General features: G+C 34.2%; 1 protein-coding gene and 1 long non-coding RNA gene across 4 annotated transcripts; one reads left to right on the top strand and one right to left on the bottom strand.

Moving 5' to 3' along the window:
* Positions 1-6,679: 6,679 nt before the first annotated feature.
* Positions 6,680-8,025, bottom strand: LOC106417830. 3 transcript variants are annotated; one of them, XR_001283463.3, is made up of 4 exons: positions 7,689-8,025; positions 7,462-7,626; positions 7,140-7,375; positions 6,680-6,952 (listed from the first exon to the last, which is right to left on the bottom strand). It is a non-coding gene; the product is annotated as an uncharacterized LOC106417830 (long non-coding RNA). The 3 variants fall into 3 exon arrangements; XR_001283464.3 differs by having other exon boundaries at positions 6,703-6,952; positions 7,270-7,375; positions 7,689-8,004; XR_002661258.2 differs by having other exon boundaries at positions 6,703-7,375; positions 7,689-7,984.
* A 12,810-nt stretch (positions 8,026-20,835) lies between these two features.
* Positions 20,836-21,153, top strand: LOC106416813 (CLAVATA3/ESR (CLE)-related protein 16). The gene has a single exon (XM_013857708.1). The coding sequence runs from the start codon at positions 20,836-20,838 to the stop codon at positions 21,151-21,153; it is 318 nt and encodes a 105-aa protein (XP_013713162.1).
* Positions 21,154-25,252: the final 4,099 nt, after the last annotated feature.

Below are 25,252 nucleotides of genomic sequence, written 5' to 3'. Positions count from 1 at the left end.
GGCCATTAAAAGTGTGTGTGATAAGGTGTTTCCTTGGGCAACCCGAGGAATATGTTATTATCACCTTCAAGACAACATTGTCAAAAAGTAGAAAGGGAAACATCTCTTGTACTTGGTGAAAGGTGCTGCTTATGCTCATACGGTTTCAGATTTTGACCGGTACATGGCTGAGATATGGAGTGCAAACCCGGACCTTCCAATGTATTTGGAGAATGCCGACGTCAGCCTATGGTCAAGGGTATATTGTCAGGGGGACAGGTACAACATAAAGACAAGCAACATCGCTGAATCTATTAATTCCGCTCTGAAGCGAGCTAGAAGATTTCCGGTTCAGTTCCTGTTGGAGTTCATAAGGGAGAAGCTAGGAAAGTGGTTTTGGAAAAGGAGAGAAGATGCTTTGAGTCTCCCAACTCAACATAGTCGAGGTGTTGAATACTTTCCTGCTGTTCGATCGGAGATAGCGGATACGATGACGGTACAACCAATTGATGGATGACGATTCTTTGTGAAAGGTGGGAAAATGGATTGTGTGGTTGATTTGGAACATGGAAAGTGTGATTGTGGTGTCTATTCAGTGGAGAAAATACCTTGCTCTCATGCTATAGCTGCTGGAACATCTGCTGGTTTGCATATCTCCACACTTGTATGTCCAGTGTACTCAAAGGATTTTCTGTTTGCAGGATACTCAGAGAATATATATCCTTGTGTTGGACAACTAGTTGAGGAACGCACATGCTTTCCTCCGGATGAACAGCGTGGTCCGGGAAGACAGAAGAAATCAAGATGGCAATCTTGGTTGGAGCTATCCAGGATGAGAGGACGCAAACCCCGGAAGCAACACAGGGTTTATAGATGCTCAAAATGCAAGGAAACTGGCCATATGAAACCACAATATACGAAATGACGTGGACGACCTTCAAGTAAGTCGTCCAGTGTTTAGTCTTCCAGAAGACGTTCAATTAAGTCATCCAGAAGGTCGTCCAGTTAGTCGTCCAGGGTTTTTTCTTCCATAAGACCTTCAAGTAAGTCGTCCAATGTTTAGTCTTCCAGAAGACCTTCAATTAAGTCGTCCAAAAGGTCGTCCAGTTAGTCGTCCAGGGTTTTTTCTTCCAGAAGACCTTCAAGTTAGTCGTTCAGTGTTTAGTTTTCCAGAAGATATTCAATTAAGTCGTCCAGAAGGTCGTCCAGTTAGTCATCTAGGGTTTTTTCTTCCATAAGACCTTCAAGTTAGTCGTCCAGTGTTTAGTCTTCCAGAAGACCTTCAATTAAGTCGTCCAGAAGGTCGTCCAGTTAGTCGTCCAGGGTTTAGTCTATGTATTAAAAATTTGTGTTATGAACTTATTTGTGTCAACTTCTTGGTCAAATTGCACTATCAAACAAATTTGAGATGGTCTTGCCCTTTATTTAATCCGAAATATAGTTACAAAAGGTCACTTCTCAGAAGACTTTCTAGACGACTTAACTGTAAGTCTTCTGCGCAGAATATAGTTACAAAATAGGGATCAAGTTCAAATATAAAATAGGGATTAAGTTCAAATACACACATCAGCCTAATCTATCGTACAAAATAATCTAACGAAGCATATTTATCACCACTCATACGCACCCAGGTTGGCATCATTGTCCTTGTTTTCGAACTCATGCGCGTCAGGAAGCTCTTGAAATATATCCACCGCCATCTTATCCCTCATAGTCTTCCCGTTGGCCTTAACAAAGTCTTTTTTACTAAACTCTATCCCAAGAGCATGACATTCAATGTACTTTAGAGCGTACACGCCACAATCACCAGCTCCGGCCGGAGGTATATTGGTCGGTCTCTCATATGTGAATGGCTCCAGGCTGTATTCGGCACATTGTTCGTCTGAGGAAGCGCACTCAACAAGCAGATAAGGGACCATGTAGAGAAAAGGCTCCATTACCACATCGAGGTCTTCTGGGGAGATACTGGAACAAATGCTGTCCCAGACGACTATGTGCCTCTTAGGGATCGATATCCACATAGTAATCCAATGAGTGTCGTTGTAGTTCACTGGCGCATAGACATCATCAATATCCGTCCCCCAAACCTTGTTCGATTGGCAAAATGATGGTGTAGTGCCTGCATAATAATTCCACGCCCCACCAGGGAGTCTTCTTCCTAAACTGTTATGATCGGGCTCTGAGTCCTTAAAATCCTTGTAGTTGAATCTCCATTGCTGAGCAAAGAGATGATCAAGGAAGCACATTCTCTCGCTCCTGAAATGTTGTGGGTTAGCGTCGTACCTCTTCCTCAGCACATTAATCCAAGCATCAATATGCTGCATATAAAATAGGGTACAAGTCAGAAGATATCAGACGACTTACTGGTAAGTCGTCTGGTAAGTCTTCTACGTAGATGACTTACCAGACGACTTATTGGTAAGTCGTCTAAAAAGAAAACTTATCAGTAAGTCATCTAAGTCATAGAAGAAGACTTACACAGTCCTTCAGCCACTCTAAGGAGGTCCGGAGGATTTGATACCACCAAGTTCTACTTGTCCGTGGTTTTTTATCGAAAGGTGTTCTATAATGACTGCAAACACAAAATGTTGAAAAGCAATCAGTTTTTGTAGACTAAAGCAAGCTATTATGGGAAAAGCAAACACTTACGGACAAGTTTTCAACCAATCAGCGAGCTCTTTCAACTTCTTCTTGTCAATTGGTGCAAAGGGATTATAGCCTGGATAAAGCTTTTTGTTTGGAATGATCACTTTGGCCGTGATGTTTGCCATACAAGGAGATTTTTGTGAGGCAACAAGTTTCCTTGTTCGATCACTCTTTGCACGGCAAAGTGCCAAAGCAGCATCCATCTTTTCCAGATATCTAGCATCCTCCTTCTGTAAATCTGAAACAGTGGATTGATTTTTGTCCAATAGAACAAGGCTCAGTTTTGGAGCTTTATCTTTCGAGGAACTAGCATCTGCGGGCACATCTGGACCTTTATCCTCTGGCAAGCTCTTCCTTCCCGCGTTCGTCCCATTAACACTTTCACTCTGCAATATACAACTTTTCAGTTCTTATTCTTAAGAATTTGTCTAGTCAATCTCTTGTTGGGAGAGGATTCGTTACTAACCCCGGGTTCGAGCGTCGGTTTAGGTGGAGGGGTAGTGTTTTGAGCTGATGTCCCTTTCCGTTTTGTGGTGATACCAACCTTCTCCTCCACAGCTTCCACCCTTTCCGACAGATACTTGATCTCCTTAAGGCACGTCCCAAACCCTTCCCTCATGGCATCAACTATGTCCTTGAACATGGTTTTAATATCCTCTTTGGTCAACCCACCAACAGTCGTATGAACCTCTTCACTAGCCTCTGCAGCTGCCTCTTCACTAGCCACTGCAGCTGCCTCTTCACTAGCCTCTTTACGAGCTTTCTTCCTAGGTCTTGGACTGTCTTCCTTTACTACCTTTTTCTTCGCTGGCCTCACAACCGTCGGCTTTGTATTGACCCAAGTACTGGTGACTTCCCAGCAATCCATGGTCCACTTCCACGGTTTCTTTACAAACATGAGTTTAATTATGTTCTCCGCGGGCGTGTCCTCAACATCAAACTCCCATTTTGGAAACATTTCACCAATGTCCTTCTGAACAAAGTTGATCACCCTTGTCTGCAGTAAATAGAAGATATGAACTTAGATATTTGACGGATTAAGAAAGATGAAAAGAAAAGACTTCGCAGACGACTTATAATTAAGTCGTCTGGAAAGTCTTCCAGCTGGACGACTTAGTAGACGACTTATAATTAAGTCGTCTGGAAAGTCTTCCAGCTGGAAGACTTAGTAGAAGACTTATAATTAAGTAGTCTGGATAGTCTTCCCAGACGACTTAATTATAAGTCTTCTACTAAGTCATTCAGCTGGAAGACTTTCCAGACGACTTAATTATAAGTCTTCTACTAAGTCGTCCAGTTGGAAGACTTATCAGACGACTTAATTATAAGTTTTCTGCGAGGTAGTCCAGATTGCCGTAAATACCTAACTGAGGATAGCCTCTTTAAACTGTCTGGGTCCTTTGCGACCCTTGTAAGCCAGTATCGGTGGAGACGGATTGTTTGGGAGAGGATTACCATAATTAGCACCCAATTCCGGCAGAGCTGTGTACACCCAGACCTGGAGAGCTTGCGCAAACCCATTAATAGTGTAACAACCCGAAATATCTCTGCCCTTCACAGAGTCCATCAGCACCTTAAACGCGACTCTCCCCCATGGATAATTCTCAAACCGTTCTAGCTCCATCACTAGCCTTGCCAGACTAACCCGTGTAGGGGTTGAATATTTTCTCCCTTCAATGTATCCAGTGAAGATGGCAAGGTACGCGAGCCGCTTGCGATCATCCCGAGACCACCCTTCGCATCTCTCAAATGCTGCTATTATCTCCTAAGTAGATGGCCCAACTTCGACATGAACTCCCAACATCTCCCAGAAAGAAGTCAACTCCTTTGAAATGACACTATGAGGTCTCTCAAGGTCCTCGATGTACTCGCAGTTTAGACCAGTGAGGTTTTCAAACTCTAACAGTGAAAACCTCAAAGGTTCTGGACCAACGAGACTCCACAGCTCATACTTCTTCTTTATGTCCAGTTGGAAACCGAGCATGTAGTGAACCATCCTTGAAGCCCAATCAAATCCCAGCTCTTGGAACTTGATGAAAACTCCCAACTTTGACTCCTTCAGCTCTTCATATTCGTCATCATGAAGAGCTTTCTTTAAAGCAGTATGCAACGTCCAACAAGTATGATACGTAATGCTATGCACTGTGGGGGGCTCTTCCCCTAATGTATGTATCCTACGGGGGAGTTCTGGTATATCCATTTTTTGCCTGCAAAACAATCAAAGACAACCATCTCAAAACAACCAAAGACTTATAATTAAGTCGTCTGGCAAGTTTTCCAGCTGAAAGACTTATAATTAAGTCGTCTGCAAAGTCTTCCAGCTGGAAGACTTTCTAGACGACTTAATTATAAGTCTTCCAAGACTTCCAGCTGGAAGACTTTGCAGACGACTTAATTATAAGTCTTCCAAGACTTCCAGTAGAACATTTTAAAGCAGACCTGAAAATTCGGAGAAGTTATAGTCGTCTTCGACATAGCGGTTATATATCTGCAAAAATAGATGTGAAAAAAAGAACGAGTGTATAAATTGATAGAGACAACGTTTTATGTTCATCTTTTCCTCAATCAGTCACTCGACAGTAAGAGATATAACTTACCGGCGGCGGAGTTCAACGAGACGCCTCTGAGAGAATGCGCGCTAGGGTTTCCTCTCAGATCTTTTATAGAGGAAGCGGCTGTGAGAACGGTGGTGAGAACGACGGTGAGAACGGTGGTGAGAACGACGGTGATAACGGCGGAGAGATAACCGGCAGTGAGAACGATGGAATAGAGAGAATCGACGGAAATCCGAAATCGCCTTTTTGAGAAACGGCGTTAGGGTTTTCTGAATTTCGCGAAACAGTGAATTAAAAAAAACACCTTCAATATGTCCGGTAAATAATCCGGTTAGGTTTAAAAGTACATTGAAAAATTAAAGGTTCGGTCCGGTTTGGACGACTTACTAGTAAGTCGTCTGTTGAATACTGTACATCAGACGACTTACTAGTAAGTCGTCCCAGACCCTAAATTTAACCCCTAAACTAAATTGACTAAATTAACTAACTAACCACGTTATAAAACCGTAGTTATACTTAAATAGTGTTTACTATACACAGAAATAAACACACTTAGGTAAATTTTAAATTTTCAAAAAAATATTTATGCATTCCAAAATCTAACCCTAAGAACACATACAATACTACAACATATGTTGGCAAAACTTAAACCAAAGAATATCATGACTCACTACTTTCACTCATCTATGTTGAAAACAATTAACTTTTGTTATATCTTCATTTATATCTCTTAAAACATATGTTAATTACATGATTTCAATTTTTCACTTATCAAAATATTTTTTACAAAAATTTTAAATTATTTCTAAGTAGAACTAGTACAGACGACTTTCCTGTAAGTTGTCTGGACGACTATAAAGTCGTCTGGACAGACGACTTACGGGGGTTAGAAACGGAACAAAATTTCGGTTTTTTTGTTTATTCACAAGGGGCTGGTTGTAATTTCAATAGCCTTTTAGGTTGCTTTTGCATTTGATTCAAGTTTGAGTTTACTTTTGCATTTAAAATCAAGTTGTGAGTCATATTTGGCAATTTTCCCATAGTTTTATGGCCGAGTATAATGATTAAGCAAAAACTGTGGGTTTCAAAAGAACCTGGTCTTGAAATTTGGGGTTATTTATTTTGGTGATCTCTATTTTCGATGAAGACAATCATGTGAGTAATATGTTTCGTTAACTTGTTTGTTGTGTTGTACATATTTGGTTTTGCTGGCAGTTGTAGGTATATTAGCAACGATGTGTAGGTCGTGTTGCTGAATTTGTGAAGGATGCTTTGTTATTGATCATGTTAACGCATGTTGTTCAATTGACGTTGGATGTTTTAGCCTAAATTAATCTGAGTCGAGAAACATTTTTTTTTTTAACACAGAGTTAAGAGAATGGTTGCGTAGACTTTCATATGCAATGATATGGATATAGTACCCGGATGAGCAGATAACTTAATGGATGTCTTTATTTTGCATTAGTTTGTATGCCAACATTTGTCTCTGCTTGTTCTGCTTTTATCTAATCAAAATATATGATTAGTGACAATACAAAAATTACATTGTCTGAACCAATTGAACTCATATTCTGAATAAGGATAGTTTTTATAAGTTCAAATTAACAGTTTTCAAACTCAAAACTCCTCCAGTGGTCAAAGATCGTTTCACAACCAAGAAAATTGAAAAAGTTTTTAACATAATAAAACGAAAACATAGTCTTAGAGTTGTAGGATTTCTAGATCTACAAATTCTTCTTTTGCCAATTTGAGCTCCATCCTGAGCTTGTTTTCTGGAAACAAGATACAAAAGCAGTGTTAGCTCATTATCTCTCAGTCTTGTACCAATTGATACCTAATCTAGCGAATAAATTCGATATTCAACTAATATGGGTTACTTATCAAAAGTTTTAAATAGTACTTCAATGAGTATGTAAGAGGATTTTAGAATAATTTCACCGAATTTTTTTTATGCTTTACCAGTTTCAGCTTCTTTCCTTTACCACGAATCATGTTATTTTGAGGTTTCAGCTTGTATATCTGTACCATCCAATGGTGATGGTAAAAACCTGATGACAAAAGCAGTGCCATTTACCAGATTCATATTTACCTACAAATTTGCAAGGAGAGGAGCTGGTGTTCACATGAAAGTAAGCAAGACCAACGGAGGTTGTGTTGTAACTACTTGTTTGACACAGTGAAAGTCTAAAGATTTTCTGAAAAGAAGAACATATTTGAGATAGTATTAGGACTTAAATCTGGAGCAGAATTAAAACTTAGATATTGGTAGTGTAACCATTACCGTTTGTTTGTCTTCTACTCTGCCGCTCGGCGGGAAGATGGTGAACTCATCACCAGAGCCGCATCCTATGTCACCACCTGATACTCACACTCGTCACAATCATTAGTGCTTTCGTCATCTCGTGGCTTCAGCTGATGGGAAGCTTAACCTCATGTATGACTGCCTCTGTGAGATTAGTGAGTGTACATGAGTGAGAGCCTTAAATATGGAAATATATAATGGCGAACCTGTTCATCAATCAAAGTTGCGAGTAGAATTTTGAAGCCATCGATGAGGTGAGATTTGTTTGGATGTGGGTGAATTGAGCGAGCAGAGAAAGCGGTGAGGAAGTTATATCTTGGGAGCCTGAGTGAATTTGAAGAGTTATATGCAGGTGAAACGAATTCATTAATTGAAGAAATCGATGGATTGTTGTCTGTTGAAGAGATGCGTCCTTAAATAAACTCATTCTTTTTTTTTTGGTCTTCGACTAAATAAACTCATTTTATAAATAAGAAAATTCATCACTAAAACACAAAAATATATTTTTGATATGGGATCCACATATGCTTAAATGTATTACACCTTTAGGAGAGACTAAACTTCACTATTATAATATAGATTTTACTATTTTATTTTTGTTGAGATATATCTATTTAAACCTTATAAATGGACATGCTCCTGGCATCAAGCGGCCCATATATATTGAGATCGCTATGAAGTTTTACATATTGGGTATGTTCTTGTAGTCATTGATTGGGCTTTATAATAAACAAAGAATATAATTCGCATGCGCGGAGTGAGTTTTTTATACTAATGTTTGTTCATTAAATGATTTTATTATTTTGCAACACTATAATCTTTATCGATATAAAGATTGTAAGATCACGAATACAAATGTTGGTCTATTAAATGTATTATCATTGTTGAAGAGTTAACGTATTGCATCTCATTTAAATTATTTTTTAGGATTTCATTTGCACAAAAAGAAATTAAGTTTTTCAGCTGACACAAATCACCAAAATCAGATAGGCAACATAATCACGAAAGATAATTAGGTTTTCTACTCTTGATTTGTTTACTATTGACTCTTTATAAGTGATTTCATTTTCTACTTCTATAAAATTGTGCTTTCGTTCTCGTTTATGTTTCACTGATATGACTTTTGTTTCTTTTTTAACTTCTTATATGAATTCGGTGAATTACATAATTATCAATCTAAAAAGATGGACTTTTGTAAAAATTAGTTTCATTCCAGATACATATATAAGACTCAAATTTTTTGACGAAAATCACTAGCAAACTCTATTCACAGGTTAGTGTTTGAATCTAATATATCAAGGTGTTATAGAATATAAGTGTAGACTCGAAATATAAATGTATGTCTAGTATATATTCACAAGTTCGATTTAAAAATCATCTAATTTTAGAACAACAAAATAAATTACTTATGTTATTAACCTACGCTTTTGAGGTTTAGTTACCTAAGAGTATACCGATAAAAAAAAAATATTTTCTATTATAGTATATGTAAACTATGTATAACTAAGAACTGTTTGATTTATTAAATGATAAACCAATACTTATAATAAATAGTTCAAATCTCTCATTTTTACAATTATAATAGTTAGATATGGAATTAAAGAGAAACAAATATGAGACGAATAATCAAATCTCTCATTCTTCGAACAAACTCAAAATGGGTAATTGGAATTTTGTCATGATATTTCACTAAAGACTTTTTAGGAATAAAAATAAGGGGGATTTGCCAAAAATGACTCAAAACTTGATTTTGAATACAAAAGTGTACTCCAAATTCAATCAAATGCAAAAGTAACCTAAAAGCTTAGTGAAATTACAACAGCCCCTTTATGAACAAATAAAAAACATGTATTCAATTTTACCATTATAACCCTCCGTATGATGACTTCTTTATAAGTCTTTTCTATGATGACTTCTTTGTAAGTCTTCTAGTTCAGTAGATCTTAAAAATAATTTTATAATTTTATAAAAAATATTTTGATGGGTAAAAAATTGAAATCATGTAATAATAAACATTTCTCAATGATGTAAATTTAGTTCATCTGAAATTGAATTATTTTCAACATAGATGAGTGAATGTATATTGGCTCATGAGTCGTTGGTTTAGGGTTTGGTAACATATATTATAGTATTGTATGTATCTTTAGGGTTAGATTATGAAATCTTACCTTCATCTTTTTTCTTTTTCAAATTGATCCATATATGTTTAGTAACTATCTAATAACTTAATTTAAACACATTCTAAGTTTTTTTTTAAGTTTAAGAAAGTATTTTTTGCATAGTTAATTGATTTTAGGGTCTGGAAGACTCACAGAAGACTTAAAAATCAGTCTTCAGACACATCCCACCTAAATTCTAAATTTTAGTAGAATTTATGGTTCCCGCCTAAATTTTTGAATAATTTAGGTTTTCCGCCTAAATCAAAGTCTTCCATAAGTCTTCCAGAAGTCTTCGAGAGAAAGTCTTCTCATGGATTAGATCTTAAAAATAATTAAAATTTTTATAAAAAATATTTTCATGGGTTAAAATTTGAAATCATGTAATAATAAACATTTTTCAATGATGTAAATTTAGTTTATCTGAAATTGAATTATTTCCAACATAAATAAGTGAATGTAAATTGGTTCATGAGTCATTGGTTTAGGGTTTGCTAACATATGTTATAGTATTGTTGGTATCTTTAGGGTTAGATTTGAAATTTTGTCTTCATTTTTTTCCTTTTTCAAATTGATCTATATATGTTTAGTAACTATCTAATAATTTGATTTAAACACTTTCTAAGTTTTTTTAAGTTTAAAAAGGTTTTTTTGCATAGTTATTTGATTTTAGAATAATTTAGGTTTTCCGCCTAAATCAAAGTCTTCCATAAGTCTTTCAGAAGTCTTCTGGATCGAAAATATTTAACTAATTGGAATTTTTGTCACCAATAAAGAAAATTTACACATTATCTTTCTTCCTTTCAAATGACTACAACAAAAATGTAATGTTTCTCACTCTAAAACTCTCCAACCTCTCTCTAATCTCTTTGAGCATCTAAACACCAAACTTTATATCCATTTCTCACTTTTTCTTATGTCTTCTCACTAATTTATCTTCTTTTTGCAGGTTTTTCTTTACATGATTCTCATCTTTCACTCTTTCAAAGGTAGATCTCTAAATTTTGGATATGAATTTATGTGTGTGTTTACATGTTAGATTCTAAAAAACTATAGATTCAACATAGCGTGACTGTTTTGTTTATTTTGTAAGCATAAAATTTTCATTTTTGAAGTTTTTCTCTGTTTTGAAGTCATTTGAATGTTTTTGAATTTGCAGGTTTTTCCAGATTTGAGAGACATTGAAAGACTTCTTAGAAGACTCTCAGAAGACTCTCGTAAGACTTCTCAGAAACCTTCTTAGAAAGTCTTCTAATGCATTTTATGCTAGCAGGCTTCCCACGAAGTCTTCTGCCTAAAGTGGTATAAATTTTGGATATGTATTTTGTGTGTTTTATATATTAGTTTCTAAAAAATTATAGATCCAACCTAATGTGACTGTTTTGTTTATTATCTAAAAATTTATTTTTGAAGTCTTCTCTATTTTGAAGTCATTTGAATGTCTTTGAATATGCAGATTTTTCAGATCTGAGACAGATTTTGGAAGACTTCTGGGATAATTCTTGGAAGACTCTCGGAAGACTTCTTGGGAAATCTTCTAATGTATTTTATGCTAGAAAACGTCCCACAAAGTCTTCAGAAAGTCTTCCAAAGTCTTCTGCTCAAAGTGGTACAAAGAGATGATGTGAAGTGGAGTCCAAGCTTATCTATGTTGAGGAATAATATCTAGCTGTGTAATAATTTTGTTTACGGTATTTTTATGATTTGTATGTGTAATATTTTAGTTGTGAATTATTTTGTAAACTTTAAGAGATGTTAATCAAAATAATGGTAAATATGTTCATGTTTTGCCAAAAGTACTTGACTTCGTTAAAGTTATTGATGCAACATACCAAAAAATATTTTAATCATTCTACCCACACATTACAAAACACAAAAACTTAGTAAAATTTGCTAAAACTAAGAGAGAAGACTTCTTATGAAGTCTTCTACAAGTCTTCTATGACTTACAGAAGACTTCTCTGTTTAGCTAGAAACATTATTAAACATCAATGTTTTGTAACTTCATAATTATCACCAATTAAGTTATAAATACGACTCAGTAGTCCCAATATTGACTAATAAACATGAATTAGTAAAAAGATATTAAAAATTCATTTTAATTTTGGATAAATTTTATGTTTAATAAAGATTTACGTAGAAGACTTCTTTTGAAGTCATCCACGGAAGACTTCAAAAGAAGTCTACTCTGTGTAGACTTCAAAAGAAGTCTTCTATTTAGGTCATTTTTGCAATTGCAAATTTACGAAGGAAGACTTCTTAAGAAGTCTACTCTACAGAAGACATCTTCGGAAGTCTTCCTTTGTAAATATTGGCTTACTTTTGAAATTGAATATTTTTTCAAAATTCCCACAGAAGACTTCTTTTGAAGTATTCTTGGATAAACATGTTATTTTTGAATTTGACCGAAGTTAGTCAGGTCAGAATTTTGACTTTTTGTAGAAGACTTCTAGAGAAGTCTACCTGGAGAATACATCAAAAGAAGTCTTCTCTAAGTCTTCCGGAAGTGTTCTCAATGTCGCAAGAAGACTGATGGGTTACTTTTGCAATTGACTATATTTGACGTTTCGAGAGAAGAAGTCTTCTGTCGGATGACTTCTCTAGAAGTCTTCTCTCGCGGGCAAAAGTTTGACAAAAACCCATAATTAAACTCGAGAATACTTCTAAAGAAGTATTCTTAGAGAAGACTTCTTGTTTTCTCATTGATATTAAATGTTTTACTATTATTTTTTAATTGCAAAAGTAACCCACGCAGACATCTTTCGGCATTGAGAAGACTTAGGGAAGACTTTCAGAAGACTTCTGTAGAATTTTTCTCCAGGAAGACTTCCTTAGAAGTCGTCTACAAAATCTCAAATTTCTGACCAACTTCGGTAAAATTTAAAAGTAACATGTTTATCAGAGAACTGGAAATTTTGAAATTTTTTGTTTACAAAAGAAAGTTAGAAGACTTCTAGGTCAATTGTAAAACTAAACTTTGCATTGACCAGAAGATGAAGAAGACTCTTCTTCGTCGAACAGATCTGAAAAATAAAATGTAGTTCGCGATTTCATACTTTGAACTCGTGAGATGACTTGTGTGTCCAATCAGCCAGAACTTCACAACAACAGTTACCTACTCGTTAATCACCAAGAATCGTGAGCTTATGAACCTTACATAATTTGTAATCAAAATCTTCAGTTTTTTTGATGAATTTTGAGAGAAAGTGTAAGATATGTGGTTTGTGTGGATAGGAAATGAGAAAGGATGAGAAAAAATTGAAACTTTAGGGCATTAACACTCTCAATTTGGTAGTTCATGGTGGTTGAGGTATTGATGTCAATGGCAAAGTTGTAAATATTTGGTGAAGATGGGGATGGTGAGGTAAAAGCCTTATTTTCGAAAAAAAAGTAATTGCATTTTCGTGAATAACTAGAACTTCTATGGTGAATATGACAAAAACAAGTTTCAAAAAAAACATAGGTTATTTTTGTGTTTGACTTGAAATTTTGAGTCATTTTTGAAAGAACCCCTAAAAATAAAGACTAAATTATTTAATCTTGATAATATATATACATATAGTGCTTTTAATATTGAAAATCACTTCGATTTGAAAAAGTATATTTCTGGGATTGTCAAGATCAAATATCATATAGAAACCACCTATTTAAAAAACTAATTTGTATACATAAATTATACTCCATCCGTTCCCGAAAGAAGGATTTTCTAGAGTATTCACATATATTAAGAATATAATAAATGTTTACAATTAAATTTGTTATTTATGTTATTTTACATTTTCCAATAAATATTAACCAATAGTATTTAACCAATTCAAATATTTTCAGTTAATGTTTCTTAAAAGTATACAACTTTTAAACATTAACTACTAAAAGTACCTTAAATTTCTAGAAAATCTATCATTTTGGAACAAAAAAATAAATCTAGAAAATCCTACTTTCGGGAACGGGTGTATTATAAATTAGAGTAAACACATAAATCAAAACCAATAACTTTTGTTTATTTACAATCATGTTTTTGGTAAATAAATCAAATCATTTTATTTACTTTATGAGAAATTGCCAAAAATACCTCATTCATAATACTATTTTTCATGTGTACATTAACATTTTTACCCTCACTTTTAAAGAGGGGAAAAACATTTATAACTCTAGGATTAACTAATCTAGACTTTGAGCATCTCCAACTCCACTCTATTTTCCACTCTAAAGTAAAGTTTAGAGTAAAAATGCTCAAATGGTACAATATTTTCCACTCTATAATAGAGTAAAAATAGGTTTACTCTATATATTGAGTAACTTGTTTATTTTTTATTCATCACTCTATTTTTCACTCTCAAATAAATTACCATTGGAGCAACAACCAAATCTATTATATAATTACTCAATTTGAGAAAAAAAAATAGAATAAACCATTGGAGATGATCTTAGGGTTTAGAGTTGAGGGGTCGGGTAGGGTTTTTAGAATGTAAAATTTAGGATTCTAATAAATATATAAATAAATACTTAATAAATATAAAAAAATTTAAAAAATAGTTTCAAAAAGAATTTTTGATTTTCAAAAAGAAATTTTGAAAAAAAAATCGAAAAAGATTCAAAAGGAAATTCAAAAAAAAAATTATAAAAAGGTTCGAATTTGAAAATATATAATTCGAAAATATAATTATTTATTATAATATATAAAGAACAAGGGTATAAGAATCTTTTGCCTCTTAATGAAGAAGGTATTCTTGAAAATATATGTTTAGTAGTTATAAACATGAACAGTAGTACCAACAAAGTGGTAAACATAAAAATTCTCCTTACTTTATATGATATATAATTAAACATTAGTGATATTGACATAGATATATAATATATTTTAATATAAATATTTATTATTGACATTTCGTAGTCATATGTTTTTATTAGCATTTGAATATTTGATGTAACAAAAATTTAAACCGTTAATGACAAAAAATTTAATATAAGATTTTTCAATACAAATTTCAAAATTAAAATATTAAGATCTCAATAATTTATGAATGAACATTTTGAAATTAACATATCTTTATATAGTGTATAATTTAATTTAAATAATATTAATATATATGTATATATAATATAGCTAGATATTTATTAATGAGATTCCATATTCATACGATTTATGATCATTTGTATCTTGCTTAAACAAAAAAAAAAGTTAAATCGTTGATCACAAAATTTTCATTGTGGGACTTTTACCATTTTTAGTAATTTATAGTCGTTTTAAAAATCAAAATATAACATATAAGAAAAAATCTATTTTTTGTATATGTTTAATGTGATTGTTTAATTTATTTTAGTAATTTAAAATTAAATAAAAATAGAGAGGATACAAAAATTGTTATCAAATATGTATTATTCACAATCATTAATTGTCATATATATGTTAATCATATTAGGTAATTCCGTAGCTTTTATTTAAGGAAATAATTGAGAATATTTTTTTGTATACTACTAATCAATTTGAAGTTAGTTTAATACAAAGTATAATATATATTTATATGCACCAACTTATTTTTTAAAAATTTTAAGAATTATCCTAATGATAACACGTGACTACGAAAACATGTCGTAATGCTCCAGAATTAATATACATGAGATTTTTTTAAGATCGTTGAATTACCAAAAAAATAATAATAATCAAAGCGATGCTGCTAAACTAACGCCATTAATAAAATAGAAGCTGATACGAACAAACTCTTCAAAGCCGAAGCAGCTTAAGAAGATCCATGCGCTTGTACGTTTAACGTCCGGTTTCTCTGTCAAGAACAGCTTCTTAACGCAGCTGTCAGAGAATCTTATACTTGTAGGCGACATGCGTAATGTGTTACGCTCGCCAGGTTCGACGAAATGCACAAGCCGTGGGTTTTTCTTTCGATCACTCTTATCAAATTGTACGCTAAAAAAGGCTTCCCTTTGAAAGCATCCTACTTTATAAAAAATACTTGATCTTGATGTCCGCCCTGATGAGCTTACTAATCGGTTTGTGAAGGCGATCTCTCAACTAGGGCTTTTGGCCTTTGACTGTAGGTATGCAGTGAATGGAGATAACGATTAAGTCTTGGCCTTATTTAATGTGATGCAGAACGAGAGGGGCTAAGACCAAATTACTTGTGAATGAAGGAAAAGTGTATTTCAAGCTCATGATCGAATTATAAGAATATTGAGCCGAGACAAGATGCATGTATATGGTTGATCTATTAGGACGCTCTGGTCTTCTAGAGGAGGCCTATGAGTTTGCAAAAAGACATGCCGTTGGAACCAGATGTGGTATATGGGGCTTATTGGGTGCTTGTGCGGTTCATCGTGATGTGAAATTGGGCCAGAGAGTAGCAAACTTTCTTGTCGATACAGCTTCTGACATTGGTGCACACCAATTACTAGTGTCTAATTTGTATGCAGCTTCTTGTAAATGGAATTGTGTTGACAAAGTAATAAATGAGGAAGCTAGGCAAAATTCATTTTTTCAATAGAGGAAACAAATCACATTTGCAATCATAGGTTTCAGTTTTACCCTTGAAAAATAGAGAATCTTCATGTTTACCACATTGTTGGTATCATTATTCATGTTTATCACTAAAGAGATATTTTCAAAAATACATTTTTCATTAAAAGACAAAAGACTCTTATATATTTGCTCCTATATATATAATAAATAATTTTTTAATTTTTTTTAAAAAAATTATGTTTTCGAATTATACTTTTTCAAATTCAAACTTTTTTATAAAAAAAAAATATTTTGAATTTTTTTTGATTTTTTTTGAATTGTTTTGAATTTTTTATTATTATTTTCAAATTTTCTTTTTGAAGTTCGAAAATTATTTTTGAAACTATATTTTAAATTATTTTTATAATTTTTTAAATATTTATTTATATATTTATTAGAATCATAAACTCTATATTATAAAAGCCCTATCCACTAACTCATCTATCAAGTTTAAACCCTAAATGTAAATTAATTAACCCTAAAATTATAAAGGTATAACAGTGGTTAAAGTAAATATGAAAAATGATATTATGTATGTGATATTTTTGGCAATTTCCCTTAAAAAAAATGGTGTATGCTCTAGCAAAGTGTTCTGGGGACTTCACTTATTGATCTGGTGTATTAAGAGAGATCTGATGAGAAATGGATCGACAGATCTTGAATGTATCTGAGACTTATGAGTTGCATAGCAAAAGTCCAGTCAAAGCAAAACCAAGCTCCTGATCCACAAAACATGCAAATGGCAACAAATTCTAAAGCTTTGCTTCATCCTCTGTAGATGTCAAATGCCTGAAACATAGACTACTAAATAAGGTAGAGAGACTAGCTACGTCACTTAGCACATCATACTCATTATTGGTTATATGATATTTAATTGATCATTAATTATGTAGATCTTTCCCGCTGTTTTTTTTTGCCAATTAATGGGTTTTGTATCTTTCTTGAGAAATGTCATTAGTTTTTTACAGGTTTTGTATTGTGCATCTCTGGTAAAGTAAAAGTTGGTAAAATTGAACTACTTTCATTTTGCAGGCGTTAAAGGGTATAAAAACTGGAATTCAATGTAATATGCCAGTCATTAGATGCTATTTTGACAGGGATCAAGAACTGAGTTTTTGCCTCTGTTTAGTTTTCTCTGAGAGTTGAAAAGCATGGACTCGAGGAAAAAAAACTTTACATGAATGAAAGAGAGACGCTGACAAAACAGAGAACAGAGGTCGTCAAGATTTGTGAAACGAACGTTGTTTTGTTTTCAATTTAGCAAAACTAAGGTAATTCCTCCATTAAAGGTAGTAAAAACACTTTGTGCAATATGGTTTAAGACTTACAGCGTGAAGATCGAAAACCCTAGCAGCCGCGAGAGAGAGAAAATAGAAAGATTAGTGTTTCTCCTTCTCCGGCGTCCGGCGAGCTTTGTCGGCGCCGGGACTTTAGGCGTTAGAGGTGTTTTGAGGTTTTCCTTCGATAGTCTGGAAGATGTTACGGTGTGTTTGATTTTTCGTTGCCGCGGTGGTTCGCTTGATGGGCTTGACTAGATCTGTATCTCTTTCTTCCATCAGAATGGGTCAAGTTGTTGTCAGGTGAGTCGTTTGTGGTCAGCGTTTGGGTCCGTCATGCTCATCTCTTCCTGGGTTTCTGGCTTCTCGAAGGTCCTCTGCTTTTGTCTTGTCAAGTTGATCCTTCTCAGGTATCACCTTCTCCGCTTCTCTTCGCTTAGCGGTTCCTTAGATTTGATTCGTTCTGTCTTTGGATTGTGTGGCCTGCTTGTTCGTATTTCTTTAAATCGCTGGTGGTTGCCGTCCTGATTTGCTTTCGTGAGCAACGAGTGTTTTCTCAAGGCTTGACCCAATGGTTTAAGTTGTGTATCCCCGCCGCTTCTTTTATTATCCAGTCTCCACTCCGTCAGTTTAGGAGTCTTGCTCTTCTCAGGGTGGTCTCGTGTCTCCAGTATCCTGTCGCTCATCTGTCTTCGATGGTCTCATACTTAGTGGTGAAGAGGTTTATGTGATGAGGCTCTATTCCTTTAGTTTGGATCCGGCTCAAGCAAGTGGTTCTTGTCATCTCCAGGAGGTTTGGTGTTCTTGCTATGGTTTCAGTTAAGCGGCGGTCTGGTTTGGGTTTGGATGGGTAGCCCTTCTGTGTTCTCGTTCTTTTTTCCTTGATGCTTGCTTCCAGCTTCATTTTGGCTTTTCCAGAAAGGGCCTTTAAGGTTACTGGCTCTACTAGCGATTATGTGTGATACTACTTCGTAGAAGTGTGATTCTGGTGAAGGATTTTTTGTGTGATGTTTATGGTTTAGCTTGTGTCTTAACGTTTCCGAAAGTGTCGGCTTGTGGCTCCGGTTGGTATCCGGCATAGTCTCTCCTAAAGGCGTTGTGTGGGAAAACGGCTTATCCATGCCCGCACTATGAAGGCATAGAAAATATATAACCAAACAATATTAACGTGCCAAAACATTCTTAAACTAAATAATAATTTGAATTGCATACATAAACTCATAACAAATAGCTAAAACATGTCTCGTAACTGACATGTGTTAGTCCATTTTAAAATGTATTGATTTATTTTTTAAAAATTATTATATTTTAGTCTTTGTCATTTTATTTGTTTGTAAAGTGCCTCAAATAATTAAAATCATCAAATTGGCCTTATTTATAATTTCAAAATTGGAAATAAATTTTAATATATGGTGATATATAAAATAAAAATATTTTTTATCAAATAAAATAGATTTAATAATATAAATATATTATTATTATTATTTCATATTGAAATATGATACAAAGAAATTTAAATAAATAGAAAACAACATAAAAACAGTATCATAATTTAAAGCTTAATTTAATCTCACTAAAGTTCTTAAAGTTTATAAAATATTTTTTTTATTTTCTTAGGTTATTTTAATTGCAAATCTTATTATGTGCTTGCGTGATATATATAATATAAATAAAATTAAAAATTTGTAATTTTTTGTTTGTAGTTATCAAAACCAATTTTAATTACGCTAAGCATAATCCGTGCGCTTGACCCTAACCTAGCGCCGAATCAATTATTCGGTAATTATACGAGAATTAATCGGAAATAGTTTTGTAAAATTTTTGTGTATTATTAATATTACATACTAGTTTTGTAGCAAAATAAAAATAATGTAATATGGTCTAGTGGTTGTATGCGATATTTTTTTTCTTGAGATGCTGGGTTCGAAACTATTTTTGGTTAACTAGCCATTCTTTTCTTTTTATTAAGTAAGGGTAATATTATTAAAGATCTCTACTGTAAAGAGTATTTTTAGTTATGTTGATTAAAATTTGAATGATTATATTTGTAAAGAAAATCTTATATAAATATAAATTGAGTGGTATTTCTTGTAAATATTACATGTGGGTAAGATTATTTATAATTAATTCTCATATTTTAATAAGGTAGATAACATATTTTGATAACTAAATTAATTATTATTTTGTATATGATAACTATCTAAATTTCTGATAAATAATTAAATTTATTATTTAAATTTAATTAAAATATGGTCAAAAAATAAAATTGTACTTTTCAAACTAAAATTATAAATACAATAAATTTGATTATTTAAGTTATTTAAGGCATATTAACAAAAAATAGAATTATAGGGACTAAACTACAAAAATTTAAAATAAAAAAGTAGTCCAAATCATCATATAACTGGCTATAGGCATGATTTAGCTATGTGTTATGAGTTTAGGTACGTAATTCAAATTTTTATTTAGTTTATGAATGTTTTTACACGTTAATATTGTTTGGATATGTATTTTCTTTGGTTTCATAGTGCAGACATGGATATAAGCCGTTTTTCCGGCGTTGAGTAGCCTTAGTTTTTGATCAATCCATCCCAGTATAGGATGTGATGATTATGTATTAAACTCTTGATCCTTGTTAAATTTCAATCCAAAAGATAAAAAAAAAAACACTTTATGCACATTACATGTTACGCGTAGAATCCTTCTCTCTCCTCTCAGAAACATAAATTCGATATATTTTTTCCCCAGGGGACAAAGGCTATTAATACTGGACTGTACACTGCACCATCTCCAAGCAAAATGGCAGAATTAAAAATTATAATATTTAAGTAGAGAGAACAATTAATGCATTGGAGGGGAGATAAGAATATAAGTATAATAAGGGATAGGAAAAAAGTTAAGCTTAAAGATCTGAGTAGTGCACTTATGAGAAGGTTCTCCCAGGAATCAAGGGGTCAAGATTGTTTGATACACATAAGATAAAGAAAACTTTAAAGTTTCTCCTCCTACTACTTCATTCTTCTTTCTCATCATCCAAAGAATCTCAGACAAACTTTTTTGTTACTTAGACTTCACTCAAAACAAAGAAAAGAGTTTTGTCTTTTGGGATTATCTTCTACTACTACTCAAAGTTATCACTTTTTCCTCAAAAGAACTACTCAAAGTTATCACTTTTTCCTCAAAAGAACTATTATTATAGTTAGTCAAAACCTGTTTTTTCTCATCTGCTACTTGAATCCTAACCTGCTCTACACTACCAAATACCCACAAAACAGGAGGGGGGGGGGAGGAACATTCCTTCAGAAGAAAACACATAGAGAACTATACTCAGATACTCTGTTTTCACTCCCTCATGGGCTTCTTAAAAAACCCATAAAACATTTTCTTTTTTCACTTGAATCAAACCCTTATGGAAGACTCTGTAGGCAAAGAGCATGCCAAAAGAAGAAGAAGGAGACGAGCAGCGGCCTTCACCATGTTCTTGTGGGGAATCTTGATCTTTGCTCAGTTTGATTTGTCTTCATCAGCTCTTTCTCCTGACCAGTATTATCACCAACCGTACCCTTCACCGAGAAAGGTTGGTCCTCTCCACAGAACAGCCTCGTTTCAGTCCCCCAGAGCCTCTGTGTCATTCGCAGGTCCACATCAAGAAGAAGAAGACAGAGATGATGTTTATAAAGACGACAAGAGATTTGTTCACACAGGTCCAAATCCTCTACATAACTGAAAATGCGATTAGTAAGACGTGTCTGGTTTCTCTTCACATTATGCAATCTCTACTTCGAAATCATTGTTGGTCACTACGAGATATAGATCATTATTGCTAGCCTTCTATACTGTTAGACTAAGAGTTAATGATCTTGTTTCTGTTTGTTGCATCGACCATCGAAATCCAAGAATTATTTAAAACAAATTTTGTATTTATTTAGTTAAATCAGTATGTTTTAGAAGTTGCATATTCTAAGAAAGAAAACAATGGGTTGAAGATTCGACTTCATGGGTTTCTTCGAAGATCATGTTCTTTTGCAGAAAAGAAGGTTGTCTTTTTGTGATAAGTGATTAACTAATGCTGTATTTGTTTTTTCCAAAACTTGATGTTGAATAGGGGGAATAGGTCCAAAGATTACAAACTAGTAAACTATATAAAATTGATGTAATTGTATTTTAAATGTCTAATTATATACTATATGAACATAGAAGCTGTTGACTGCTCCTTATAGCTCCAGAAAAAGGAAGAACTTAAGACTTGGAATTAGGTGAAACTCATGCATAATAACTTTTTAATTATAAGATATGAGCCCATTGTTTTGGATCTTTTTCATTTTCCCTTTTATAATAAAATGACGATATGGTAGGCTTTGAAAAGATAACTACATATTCTGAGGTGGTGCATTATGTATTAGATATGTGTGTGTATAAAACACAGTCAGTATTAGATAGTCTTCAAACAGCAATGGATCATGGATGTAAATTCAGTCTGGCCGATGATTCAATGTATACAACGTAGAGACCTTGATAACATAATAGTCGATAAAGAAAAAATGCATATACAGGACATCAATACTTTGGAATTTGTATACAAATCTGACTAGCTCAACCCGATTTATAGACATGATTCCTTCAGTCCTGTTAACAAAGCGTTGTTACGAATGTGGAAAAAATTCGGTAAATTTCCGTATGTTAAATCTAAATGAACAAAATTTATACAAACATTCATTTTGAAAATATTATTGGATTTGTTAAGTTTTCCAATCAATTTTATTTTTACTTAGTTTGATTTGTGCAAATAAAACATTTCGAATTGGCTAAATATATAGTATATGATTGGAAATCAGTCCATATCGTAGTGATGTTTCACTTTCATTAACACGAATGTAAAAGAATTCGAACTTGCAAACTTAATGAATGTTGTGACGTGAGAAAAGATACTATTGATTGAGTAGTCCTCTTTCTATTTCATATTAAATGTTATTTTAAAATTTTAATTTTATTTATTTTCGGTTTAAATTAATTATAAATTACATTGATCTTATAAATAATTTTATTTATCTCAAATATTATTGATCAAAGATATGTAATTAATAGAAACTTAATTATATATATTTTTTTAATATGCGTGAAAAATGTCGTAGTGATATTTATTTAAAAATAGAGAGGAAATATTTTTTAGTGGAGACTATTGATGGTTTAGCTTTAATAGTTTAATGGTTCTTATTTCATTTGTATCGTTTGAACTTAATGCATACAGTTCTCTCGATGGGGATGCCTGTCCCTAGTGACATACTTTTTTTTTTTTTGTGTCATCTGGTATATTAATGTAAGGTCATCAAGACCAACATTCACTTACAGAAGATCAGCCACAAGAAGGAACTCTCTTATCCAAAAAACTTATCAGACCAACTACCCAAACAAAGCTACCCTTCCCCACTATAAAACACTTGTACATAGCCATAACATAAGATTCAAAAAACTAGTCATCGATCACATGACAATAATCAACTAAGTAGAGGGCGAAAATTCCTCATTCTCAAACAATTCTCGTAGCCACAAGGGGCCACCAGCCGCAACATAGGATTGCAGATAACCACCTTTCGCCGCACTTTGAGCTATGAGGAAAGACCCTCTGTTTGTTGATCTATCTTCTTTTACTATTCTCCACCATTCCACTCTTCTCAATCTTTTCTCCAGCTCAACATATTGTGCTTTGAAATTAGGCCACGCTTTGGGTCTGAGAATCACCTTTGTGAGCTTATCATCATCCAATGCAACAATGACTCTGTTGAGATGATGAAAGCTTAAGCTCTCCAAAGACCACAGCAGAGCTTTGTATTTTGCTTCATCCAGAGATTTGACATTAATAAACACCCGTCTACTATGCATGAGAATTTTGCCTCTCTCATTTCTCACCACCCAAGCTCCTCCACTCTTTGATACCTTCTTATCAAAATCCACTCCAATGTTGCACTTTATCCATCCAGCTCGCGGCGGCTCCCAACATTTTCTAGCTGCCTCCCGCGCCTTTCTCTCCTCCTCTTCCTCCTCTCTTTCTTGTTTTTGTGCAATCAACCAGAACTCTGCTTCCTCTGAAATTTTCTCCACCACATCCTGTGCAATGACCGCCTTCCCTTCAAAGATGATCCCATTTCTAGTCTTCCATAAATACCACACAATCCAAGGGATCATATTTCTAACCTTCTCATCAACCTCCATGTTATTCATCAGCATCATGAGATAATGGATGTTAGAGAAGTGGGAAACCTTATCAAAACCATTCATCGGATTAGGCACATAAGCTAGAGCCCATACCTGTCTAGTAATGGCACAATCAAAGAGAGGTTGATGGATTCACCTTGAAAACCACAAGCTTGGCAACACGGATCCATCTTGATTCCGTTCTTCACTAGCAGTTCACCCACAGGGATCGCATTGCTTAGAGCCTTCCACATGAATGTTTTAATTTTTGGTGGGGTTTTGATCTTCCAAACTTCCAACTTGAGATCGTTTAAGGAAGGTCTCGCCACAACTTCTCTGTGTATATCACAATTGGATTGTCTGCTGATGAACCAATACCCAGACCTCACCGAATAGCTTCCATTTCTGTTATGAACCCATACCCAGTAATCCTCTTGGTCCGCCACCACTTCCATCTTAAGGATTCTTTGTATATCCTCCTCGGAGAAAAGTTCCTTGAGAGTTTCAAGCTTCCAGCAGTTGTTGTTTACATCTATAAGATCTTTTACTTTCAACATGATATCCACAAAGATGTTCTTCATCAAGGGCCTTCTCTGCACATCTCCTTCAATCCATGCATCTACCCAGACCGAGATAGAGTTACCATTTCCAACATGTTTCCTGAGACCTTGTTTAAGCAACTCTTTGCCAAACTGGATACTCCGCCATCCGTAAGAGGGTCTAGTACCATTACTAGCAGAAAGGAAATCACCATGCTCAAAGTATCTGCTTTTGAAGACTCTAGCAAAGAGAGATTCGGGATTGTTGAGTATTCTCCACGCTTGCTTGGCCAGAAGAGATTGATTGAACCTCTGTATGTCTTTAAAGCCCAGACCCCCCTGTTTTTTGGCTAAACAAAGTTTCGTCCAACTGAGCCAGTGAATCTTCCTCTTGTGTTCCAGAGCATTCCACCAAAAATCCGCCATTGCCTTCGTTAAATTTTCACAGGATTTCTTGGTCAGTTTAAAGCAAGACATCGCATAAACCGGCATTGCCATAGCCACTACTTTGATCAGGACCTCCTTACCTCCATGCGACAGTAGCTTCACGAACCAACAAGACAACCTGTCCTTGAGTTTATCATATATATAAGCTAGCATGTCTGTTTTTGATCTGCTGAAGCACTCAGGCAGCCCTAAGTAAGACCCCGTACCACCTTCTTTCTCAATCCCCGTGAGATCTCTCAACAATTGTTTGGAAATCTCATCCAGCTTTGCCCCAAAAGTGATAGCAGACTTATCTAGGTTAACCGTCTGGCCCGTCGCTTTCTCATACACCCGCAAAATTTGCAGCAATTCAGAGACTTGAGCTAGCGATGCCTTACAGATCATCAAACTATTGTCAGCAAACAACATGTGGTGGATCATCGGTCCATTCTCTGAAAACTGAATGCCTTGAAGTCTTCCTCCTCTCACAGCTTGTTCCATCATATGAATGAGACCTTCAGTGAACAAAACAAACAGAAATGTAGACATGGGATCGCCTTGACGCAAACCCCTCTCTGGTTGAATGCGCCCAAACGGTTCATCATTAATTAGGGTAGAGTAGGTAACCGATGTTACACAAAACATAACCCTCTCAGTCCAAACAGGATC

Source organism: Brassica napus, chromosome C9, assembly GCF_020379485.1.
Source record: "Brassica napus cultivar Da-Ae chromosome C9, Da-Ae, whole genome shotgun sequence".
Classification (NCBI taxonomy): Eukaryota; Viridiplantae; Streptophyta; class Magnoliopsida; order Brassicales; family Brassicaceae; genus Brassica; species Brassica napus.
Note: the sequence above shows the minus strand (reverse complement) of the source record. Positions and strands in the feature narration are given on the sequence as shown.